General features: G+C 37.0%; 1 protein-coding gene across 1 annotated transcript in view; it reads left to right on the top strand.

Moving 5' to 3' along the window:
- The window catches only part of CDase (neutral ceramidase), a 57808-nt gene extending 46910 nt beyond the window's left edge, over positions 1-10898 (top strand). Inside the window, exons 11-15 of the mRNA XM_071582688.1 lie at positions 1190-1285; positions 2887-3057; positions 4621-4736; positions 6512-6680; positions 9716-10898. Coding sequence (XP_071438789.1) covers positions 1190-1285; positions 2887-3057; positions 4621-4736; positions 6512-6680; positions 9716-9763 — 600 coding nt within the window. The 3' untranslated portion in view covers positions 9764-10898. The remainder of the gene's footprint in view (positions 1-1189; positions 1286-2886; positions 3058-4620; positions 4737-6511; positions 6681-9715) is intronic.
- Positions 10899-11466: the final 568 nt, after the last annotated feature.

Raw genomic sequence — 11466 nt, 5'->3', positions numbered from 1 at the left:
AGCTTGGCGCACACTTTCCTCATTGCTAAATCTTCAGTAACAATGCAAAACACAACAGTTGATGACAAGTTCAGATCATTGGCAACCATCTTGATACTTATTAAACAGTCTGAGTCCAGCAATTGTCAAACACCAGCCACATTGTTGTCGGTTTTGCTGGTTAATGGCAGCCCAGAGCGTTGTTCGTCATGAACCTCTTCCCGCCCCTTCTTAAAGGCCTTTAGCCACCTCAAAACTTATGAGTAGGACAGAGCAGAGTTCCCATAAGCCTCACAAATCATTTTTTTGTCTCCTCCAAAGATTTTTTCAGTTTAGCACAATACTTAATCACGACACGTTGCTCGATCTTTGATTCCATTTTTTTCATTACACAGTCAGCGCGTGGAGGTTTACAATAACTGATGTCCTGTTGCTTCCACAGCTTGGAGAGTACTGAAACTGGTTTCTTGGCAAAGCTTAGCGCCCCCCCCCACCTACTCCAAGTAATTTCATCCAACTCTGACTAATAGGAGCTGTGCGAGAAATTCAATTTCGTTACCTTCGGAATGTACCCAGTACGTTCTGATTGTATTCTATATTCCTCTTGATTAGTGATCTCATTATTGCAATGGCATAGTGCATGTCTTTCCCCTTCCTTAACCCAGACTGATTATCCCCTAAGTAGCCATTAACTTTTATACTGTTAATGCCCCACTCTCTATCCTTTTGTTGATGATCTTGAGAGCAACATTAGCTGTGTGGGAAATGAAACTTATTGTTCTGTAGTCCTCCCATGATGTAGGCTTTACGTTTTTCAGAATAGGAGCTAACACTGATCCCACTAAGTCTTCCGGCCAGCTTCTTTCCTCATACATACTACGAATCAGTTCATTTAGACTCTTCCTCACATATTTTCCTAAACTTTTTAGTAGTCCCATCGGAATGTTGTGTACCCCCATACCCATGTTTGATTTCTTCTCCCAAAATACCCTTTCTATCTCATTATCGAGTATGGCTGGACCTAAGCTATCTTCATCTACACCATGTTCTTTATTTTTACCTGGGTGCTGCCTACAATCAAACTTTAGATTTAATCACAAAGTACCTCTCCTAAAACTCAGGCTTTTTGGTCCATACATGAAGCTTCTCATTTTTGATATACTCCTCTTGTTGGAAAATAATACAACCCAAAATTTTCCATCTATTTCAGGTGCAACGGTACGAAGGAGCCTCAACCATTTATGGACCCCACACTTTAACCTTATATTTGCATCAGTATGCAAAGCTAGCCAGAGTATTGGTAGAGGTGAGTAACATGAACATTATCGGTTAGTATACTACCTTGATCAAAAAGTTCCCGGAATAACCACCGTGTGGCGCTCCCATCGTTCCGATTTGAGTTCTGTTTTTTTTGTTAAATTGGTACATCTGTTGTTGATATTCCCTTTAAATCTTAGTGTCATAACTTGACATTTGCAAAAGCTACGTAGCCAAGAGTACATCTATCTCTGTGTGTGTTGGCGATTTTTTACAATTGCAGAAATGGATTTAAATTTGCAACAACGAACTTGTATTAAATTTTGCGTAAAAAACGGATTTAGTGGCGCACGGATGTTGGAAATGTTGGAAAAGTGTTTCGGCAACGAGTGGCAGACCATCGACATCGAAAGTCGGTGAAAAAATTGATAAAGTAAAAGAAATGTTGGTCAATAACCGCAAATTAACCATCAGAGAAATAGCGGAGGACTTGAACATTGCCTATGGATCCGCCCAAGACATTGTGGTTAATGATTTGGGTTTCCGTCGTGTAGCATGCCAAAAGACCTCAATTTCATGCAAAAAAGAGACCGTGTTGACGTCGCAAAAGACATGATTTGCGAGGCTGAATCCGATCCCACATTCATCAAAAGGATCATTACTGGAGACGAGACGTGGGTTTATGAGTACGACACGCAATCCAGACATCAGGCAAGTGAATGGCGTTCACCAAATGAGCCGAGACCAAAAAAACCACGTGTTGTGTTGCAGTCGATGGGGATTACTTTGAAGGGGACAATATAGATTTAGATCAATAAACTTGTATTTTTAATTTTCTGAATAAATTCCGGGAAATTTTTGATCAAGGTAGTATGGAGGAAGTGCATGATGATTAACCGAAGATTGAGGACTTAATGTCTTATTGGCTTGCCATCAAATGTGATGGCATCAACTTTAATAAAATAATAATGTAAAAAAATTATGATGTATCATGATTCAAAGAACTGTGGGGGGTGCAACAGTAACTTATTTTGGAGTCATCCTCTAATATGCATTACAATGCAGCAATTTGAAAGTGTGAAAAACCTTCACCTTGACCAGACATTGACGGTTGTATCATTATGAGAAGGAATACAAGGAAAAGCATTGCCTAAACAAAAATAATACTCAAAGTAATCAATAGCCAATAAATACAGATTAAAAGAAGATGAAAAATATTCAACAACAACCATATTGTAGGACAAAAAAATCACGGGATGTGGGATAATTTTTGAATCCCATAAACCACTCATAGGCATAGCTTTTTAAATGAGGAAAGAATATCTTAAAACTCATAAATTTTGTTACTTTCTCCTGAAAAAGTCTCAGGTGTATAAGTATGTACATTCATGCAAATTATTGAAAAAACTGACTGAATTCTAATAATAAAATATATATATGATATATAATATTAGCTTCATTACAGTTTTTATTATATATTTTTGCAAATATTTTGAGAATGAACAAGTTACGGAAGTGTGATCCATGCATGAATTCATTTGGTAATATTGTTTTATTAAATGGTAAAAACACATTTGCTCCGAGGCTCCTTAACTCTTGAGCATGGATGCTCTAAGTGTAGTAAAGAGGCCCTTCCTTTGTGCTTGGCAGGGGAAGACACTAGACCCTGGGCCGCAGCCGCCATCCATAGATCCGTCCACCCTCATCTCTTTCATCACACCTGTCATCTTTGATTCGACGCGCTGGGGCACCAAATATGGTGAAGTTCTCGAGCAGCCGCCAGCAGTTGCTTACCCAGGGGAAGTAGTGCGCGTCAAATTCGTAAGTTTCTCATTTTCCATCAGCCCCCTCAGCATCTCATCCACCCACTCATCAATTGAAAAGTGTTTGTGAAATTATTTCAGAGGTTCTTGCTTGGAGTGCAGGATCCATTGAACATCAGAAGCCCAGATAGCTTAGTTGGTGGAGTATTAGGCTTTTAACCTAAGGGTCCGGGTTTCAAATCAATGTTCGGGCAATTTTTGCCGGCCTTGGTGGCAGTGGAATAACATCCTCACCTGCCTACCCAGAGGTTACCGGTTTAATTCCCATTAGGTGTTTATCTCCAACTAGAGCTTGGATGTTTGTGATTTTCTTCAATGTAATGTTTATGAGTTAGGTGGAAGAAGGGTCCATAAAGTCTTTATCTTGCCCAATATACACTCATGTGTGTGTGTATATATGTGTGAATGTGTGTGTGTGTTTGTGTGTGTGTAGATGTACATGCACATAGATGTATATGTACATGTACATATATGTGTATAAAAAACCATGAACAGTAATCAACCCGAAGGACGATTTGGTAGGTGATGGTAGAGTTCATCCAGTACTAAGCCCGACGGCGTGTGAAATTCACACATCAGGGTAGGGGGACCAGTTCCTTTCCCTGCACTTATATGATTTCCCAGGAAGATCTGGTACCCGTAAAATCACATAGCTTGGGTGGAGCTGCAAGTGCCCAGAGACTTGCCCAGGAATCGAACCTGGGACCCTCTGGTCAGTAGTCCAAAGCTCTACCCCCAGGACTACCGCAACCCACCTATGTGTATATATGTATATGTCTATATCTATATGTGTATATGTGTGTGTGTGTGTGTGTGTATATATATATAAATATATATATATATATATAAATATATATATATATAAATATATATATATATATATATATATATATAAATATATATATATATAAATATATATATATATATATATATATATATATATAAAAACACGGGTGTAGATTTGTAGAATATAGAGACACAAAGAAAGGACACTCACAGTATGTTATTTGACGTTTCGACAGCTTGGCTGTCGTCTTCAGACTATATATATATATATATATATATATATATATATATATATATATATATATATATATATATATATATATATATAGCCTCAGGGAAAGGATCTGGCCCCCACACCGTGATGTGTGAATTTCACACATCAGTGTAGGGGGGCCAGATATGTATACATATGTATGTGTGTGTATATGTGTATATATATTTATATATATATATTCGAAGTGCTGCTTTTGGGGCCTTACAAACATATCCTAGAATCACTTCATCTTTTCAAAACAAGTGGCAAATTTTCGTTTCTGAATGATCATCAGCTGCCTCTTCAAATTCTCTTTTGTCTCCTCAATGTCAAGAATAATGAGCTGGATTTGCAGGGGACTTACCCTAAGCCACAAAATATGGCCCAGGTTTTTTAAAATTGGTTATAACTGGAAATGAGTCATTGGTCTACGGCTATGACCCAGGTACAAAATACCCAATTGTTACAAAATAAAAATTCAATATACCCGAGTTTAAAACCCAATTTTTTCTCTAATTTCAGGTCTCTGGGCATCCACGAAATAATCTCAGGCAGGAAGACACTTTTCTTTCAGTGGAGAAACAGAGAGATAATGGAGAATGGGATATTGTGTACACGGATGCCAGTTGGAGTACGAAGTAAGTCAAGTGTGGTGATTGTAATGCGCACCCTTAGAAATGAGTTCACTGGACAGTTAGTCAATGTGGGAGAGGAGGTAGAATGCACTTCACATAGCGGCACCGTGCTGCACTAAATAGGCTTTTAAATTTGTATTGTCACCAATTCATTAGCCTCTGTCATCTGTTGTCATTATCACATTTTTTGCAATTGACATCATAGAAAATTAGTAAGTTTTTGATACTTAATGGTACATTTTCATTCATAAAATTGCCTTCAACTGTCTTTTTATTGTGGGGATATTGAAAGGATTTTCATTATGCTGCACCTGAACATAAGATACCAACTTATCATTACCGTACTGGGCTTAATATTGAAGATCTAGTTCTCTCTGCCCTCTCCTATCGAATCAATCGTAAATTTCATTGCTGTGATCAGAGCATGATGATAGAAATGGAGAGAACTAGAAAACCATTCAAGTTTATTTGAGACTCCTGCCATCCCCAGGAGGTTTGAGTCCAACCCTAGCTCATGGTTATCACAGGCTATAAGTTTCACCGGCATCATCGAAGCAGACCTATTTTTTCCCTGGCATACTTAAGATTTTAACCTATATATGTATAGTAGTGGTAGGTGCATTTTTTCCATTTAATATTTTTTTTAATTTTCCCTTCCATGGATCACAATTTACCAAAATGTAAACTCAGGCAAGTATTCTCATTTTATGTAACACTTAGAATGGGTTAACTATTTGCATGAATAAGACATAGAAAGCGATGTATTCACTATAAAACCAATCTACTTGAATAGAAACCCCTTTTAAGTTTAAAATTGAAAATTATTATTTTGTAGAAACAATGAACATGTCACTCAGGAGTCAACTATTAAATTGACAATGCACCATTATTCCTTTAGAGTGAGACATGTCAAAGTTTGCAATTAGTTGCAAATCTGGGATTTGGCATATATGATGGATCACTTTGATGCAGTGGTGAGTGTACTTCTATCACACCATAAGGGCACGGTTTCGAATTCAGGAGGCAGAATTTTTAAGATATTCAGATCCTACTACCCAGTTGGAGAGCAATTTAAGTGAAGTACAACATCCTCCGATGGGACTTGAAATTGTTGACCGATTGGTGCCTTATGTTAACAGTAGGCTATTATTACTATTTGGTTTCTCTCCATCCTTCCATCACTCCCTGAAAGTTCTACCTCTTCCAAATTGCCCACTAATGATGAAAATGACCTTAGCTCTTGGTAGCCACCTCTAATTAGTACTACTTTTAGTTTGTGTGGGGTAACAAATTATTAAATATTAACACAGTCAAAAAAAGCATTAAAATTTTGTTTTTCTTTCATGCACCTTGATCATTATCATGATGAATTAGTTCAGGTGATGATTTTCATCTAAAATCGAAGTTCAAAGTCCATCAAATGAGGAGAATCTCTCCTGTAACTCATTTTTTTATTTGTTTAACAACAATCATAAAAGAGCCTTATTTTTTTCAGCCTTTATATCGGATGATTAATATTCATATTACATTAAAGGCAATGACAAGCACCAAATCCCTAAGTGGAGAAAAATTCGCCTAGGCATGAATTGAACTTGTAACCTCTTGAGTTGGCCATACTGCTGCCACCACCACTATTGCTGCTGCTGGGCGACCATTTAAATTCTCCTTGGTATTAATTTAAATAATGGTTTAATTGCTAAAGTGGGTGCTCATGTCAATGTAACCATAGGGTAACCTAGATGATATGTCTCCTCTCATTCGGCATATATCACCCCAAGGTTCATCTGGATGCGGACCTCGTTTCTGCTTGGCTGCAGTGAGGCCACGGTGGAGTGGGCAGTTGCTGAGAGGGATGCCCCAGGGCACTATCGTATACGGCACTTTGGCAATTACAAGTATATTTTGGGAGGGATATATGGTTACGAGGGAGTGTCCAATACCTTTCAGGTGAGTGGTGCTAATTTTTCTCATGTAGTGTAATGGTGGTCACGGTGTGGGGAGAGGGGGATAGGAGCAAAAAATTAGGTTAAATGGGATCTGAGAGGAACACCTAGAGTTGAAATTCTTATTAAATCAGCACAGCCACAGCCTCATTTTAGTACGTTGCAAGTATGTCATATCGTGCAAGAGAGGAGAGAATGTTTTGAGGTTTGTGTGGTATTTTGTCCCAAAAATTCCATCTTGTCTCCTTTTTTGTCATAAAATAGCCCTGGACATAAACTATCCAAAATTTACACAGTGGTATTTTTGATTCACCAAAATGACCTAGGTTACCACCTATGATAGAATATAATGGAGTGTCTACTTTGATGGATCAAAGAGGGATGGATGCATGCTCAAGAAAATATATTGAGCATGGAAAATATTTCCACATAAATCATGCTGTGAATGATGCTCTCCCCTTGGAGTATTAAGTAACTCCATTGCCTTAAATCTCTCACTTGAGAGTTATCTAATCAGTTACCCCCCTTGGTGTGGCTCCAGAAAAAAAAGAACCCATGCCTGCTTGCCAATCATTTCAATATAACATCTTTGTTTGCATTACAACTATTAAAGTCAACAGTGTCAGTCAATGTGCCTATTGCATTAAGATCAATGATTATGGAGGACTGTGGAGGCCTGTATTTTGTGGTATTCCAATCTCTGTTTGGCACTAAATGGAGGTGTGCAACTCTGTGCAGTTTACAATGTTCTGATCAAGGAAACTGCTTGGTGGTGAGTTATATGAGGCTATGGTGTTTCAAAAGCCTATGATTAACAGTTGCAAGAAATGATTATGGTGTTTCTCCATTCATTCAGCAATCGAAATCTCTGAAATGAAACCGAGATTAAATATTTGGCTGACTTGAACAATGACTGCATTTAATAATTCCAAATATGTCTAAGTATATTTGTGAATAAAATGAGAATGATTCATTGATTTTGTAATTAAAGCAAATGCTTATTTCCTGGTCATCTTTGATGAGGTCATGTTGTAATGATTTCCTGGAGAGAATGCAATTTTCTCCCTCGAACACCTTATTTTCCACAACCTGAGACATAATTTGGTGCGCAAATGAATTTTTCATTAATGCCTGATCAAAATCCTTTTTATGTCTCCTAGAGCTTTGAAGTTACCATCAGTATTTTAATCTTAAGGTTAGTTTACTGCAGCCCTGCACTTTTCTCTTTTTTCAGTGTTGTTTCCCTCACCCCCTGATAGCATCAATGCTTTATATTTTTCTTAATTGGTCCTATGTACTTGCCATTTGGTCATCCTTGAGAGATCTTCCCTTAAATGTTCCCTTTATTAGATTTCTAAGTAATCTGTTGTGCCTAAAGGAGTGCCCAATCCACTAGTTCTTCCTTGCCCTAGATTTCTCCAAATTGCCCTTTTACCTTCTTCTATTCTATGTGCTTCCTCATTCTTCACTTTGTTCAATCACTGTTTGGTATTCTCCTTGAGCATCATGTTGCTGGTGAAGCGAAGAATAGAACCCAGAGGCATCTATTCTTTACTGGTCCAATATTCCAATGTTCCACATCTTTGATTCATTGAGTGCCATGCTCCATATGAATGTTTTGATAAATTGCTTCCCTATTTGCAACCTCAGGTTTTTTGGCATCACAAACACAAGTCACCCATTCTTCATGAATGCTTTCTCGGCTTGAGTTTTTCTTTGCTTGATGTTGTCAAACTTCTTCCATTCAAAGTTTTACGATTGCCCAGTTAGATGAAGGACTCCACTTGCTCCAGTTTCATTCCTAGAATTGTTATATCTGCCTTCAACTTCTCTATTTCACAAACAAGATTTTAGTTTTTTCTTGTAGATGCTCATATTTCTGAAGTACTTAGGCCATAGTACTGGGGTTGAATGCAGTTAATATCACATTTCTGCCATTACTGCGATGTCATTTACAAACAGATCATGTTAATTTTTTCATCACTCACTTTGACTCATTTGATGCCAATTCTGGAGCTTCTTATATTACCCCTTCTACATGTGGATATACTTTGAATTGTTCTGGCGAAAAGTTGCATCCTTGTCTAACTGCTTTTTAAGTTTAGGCTTCTTTTTTCCTTCTATTTTTCATTTGCATGCTTCTTACCCAATTCTTGTAGATGTGATGGATTCTTCTTTTGTTGTAGCCACTTCCAAGCACCTCTAATATCTTAGAACCTTTCGTTCCAATCTACACTGTCAAAGACTCTCCAAGTCCACAAATGCTACATATCATGGCTTATTTACATGAATGGTTTTTTGGACAGTTCCCTTGAGCTGAATATTGCCTTGTTCCTTAGTTTTCTTGAATGCTTTTGGGGCTAATCATCGTTGCCTTTAATACACAATAAGATGGGTATTTTTTCATTAGCAGATGTCTTGGATGGCATTGCACAGCTAAATAAAAGTTAATTAAGCTTTAAAGGAGATTAATATGCTTCAAGATTCACAATTTTTTTTATTGGGAGTAATGTTTATACTACTACAAAGCAGTCTGAGATAGCATTAACAATAATAGCCATTCATGAAGTCCAGGATGAAGGAAATTTATCTTAAACAGAATTTTTTTAATCTCTGTTAAAATTATGGAATTTCACTAAAATGAGCATTGGTTTTCCATGTAACTACTCTAGTGCTCTTTTATGATATTATTGCAGAATTTGAAATTGTCTATTGGCTAATGCCTGACAGCAACTTAATTGTAACCAAAATATTCATGAAAATATAACCAAAAATATAAAAAAAGGAAATATTGATAATCCACTAACAGAAATTATCAATTAATAAAATGGATATGATTGTAAAATAGTTTAACTCAGGGTCAACTGACTGAGGGAACGTGGGAGAACTAATATAATTTGGCTACTGAAGGTTGTACCCATTCTTTGTTTTGAAAATCATCTCACAAATATTTCATCAATTCCCTGGAGGTTTTGACATTAGGGAGCAGTCAGTGATGAGCTATAACTGCTATTTTAGTGCAAAAAATGTCTTTTCCAGGTCCTGAACAGTCACAGAAAGATTGATGACAGTCCTCTGAGAAGATGAGCTGATGGCAAGAGCTCTGATACCAGAAATAAAAGCTGTGATGTGATAAGCAAAATCATTGTAAATGCAGTTATGGTGTTTCCTGTCCAATTTAAATGCATATAGGATGGCCATATCAGTTTCAACTATGTCAGTGCTGGTCAATTTCATGTGATAATCAGTTTTTATAACAAAACTGGACTTGCCATTAAGTGGCTTAAACATATGTCAATTTTAGGAGTGATCTTAGAGTAGTGTGAGAATAGAAGAAGAAATCAATTGTACATTTAGTCTTAAGTCAGTCCTTCTTCTTCGGCATCCTAAGATTAGTGTTTTTAATGCTTGAAATTCATTTTTTACCAGTAATTTCATGTTTGTAAAATTGTTTCCCTGAACTTGGAAACTATGGTGAAGCTTCAAGGGTGAGTTTCAAAAGTATTGAATGTCCTCCTCAGCATCAATTCACTGCAAATTGCTTGCCAAGTCGTTAGCTGTGATAGAAACAGAATCATGGCCATGGAATGTGGAGTGATGATACATGGAATAAGTAAACATATACACTATATTACCTAAAGATTCACCAAAGGACAGGCGAGTTCAAAACCAGAAGACAATATATGTAGTGTGTTTGCTTAATTGGCCCAGACATGTATTATAAAGCTATCACAAAGAGGTGGGCCCCCAAACAGTGCTATGTTTAAGCCTGTATATGCATCTTTAAATCCAAATGCCTAAAAGTTCTGTGGTGGGTGGAAGTGAATTTTTCATAGTCCAACAATCAGCCATTCAGTTTATTATGGAATTAATACTCACAGGTGAAATCAGTGACTGTGGAGGAATCTCGTTTTTTTTAAAATATGTTGAGTTCAACACTCTTTTAAATAGTTTGTTGGCTTTTAATGAAGTATTGAAAGCTGGCTCATTCGCATTCAACCATGAATATTGTGCTGAACAGTAAGTGCATTTGCCAAATTTCCTCTGAGAGTATGGGTCATATTTTGATGTTTTATCCTGCGGAAATGGTTGCATTTATCACTGAACATGTTGATACTTGGTGTAATTTTGACTCATATTGAGTTCAAAATAAATATAATTCTGTTTAATGAATCAAACAAGTGTCACACTTTTATTCCAATGTTAACTCCTGCTTTTGTAATGTATAAGAAAAATTAAACCACTCTAGTTTGAAGTTATATTTATATTGCACTGCCAACTCCTTGGTCCTCTTTATTGCTTTCGTTCCCCTCATACTGGGCCTGTCACCATTATATATGGTAGGATGACAAAGTATCATGAGCTTTGTTCATATTTAAAATAATTTTTAAAAGGCATCACAAGTCTGTTTTAACTATACAGTAATCCCATCCTAAATTAAAAAGCAGTGATATATGAGTTACAGGACCAGAGTTCAATTTTAAATGCAGTAAAGGTAATATGTACTTCTAATCGCCAACAATCCAATGGAGAAAGGACACAAGATATTTGGTGTAGAAGGAAGAGGAGTGTGTATGATTCCATCAAATGAAAGAGATCACTGAAAGAAAGGACAAACAATATAAATACCATTTATGAATGATGTTTTACTTTCCTGGCATATCTGTTGAATGGAATCCTCTTGGTTCTTCCACTGGGCTCTATTGCTGCTGATGTTTTGAAAACCAACTCAGTCATCTTTCTCAGGGCTCCTGAAGCCATGAGAATAATGACTGAGTCGGTATGGTTGG

This window comes from Hetaerina americana, unplaced genomic scaffold, assembly GCF_022747635.1.
Source record: "Hetaerina americana unplaced genomic scaffold, ioHetAmer1.1.p SCAF_12, whole genome shotgun sequence".
NCBI classification, from domain to species: domain Eukaryota; kingdom Metazoa; phylum Arthropoda; class Insecta; order Odonata; family Calopterygidae; genus Hetaerina; species Hetaerina americana.
The sequence above is the reverse complement of the archived record's forward strand: the minus strand, read 5'-3'. Positions and strand labels throughout refer to the sequence as shown.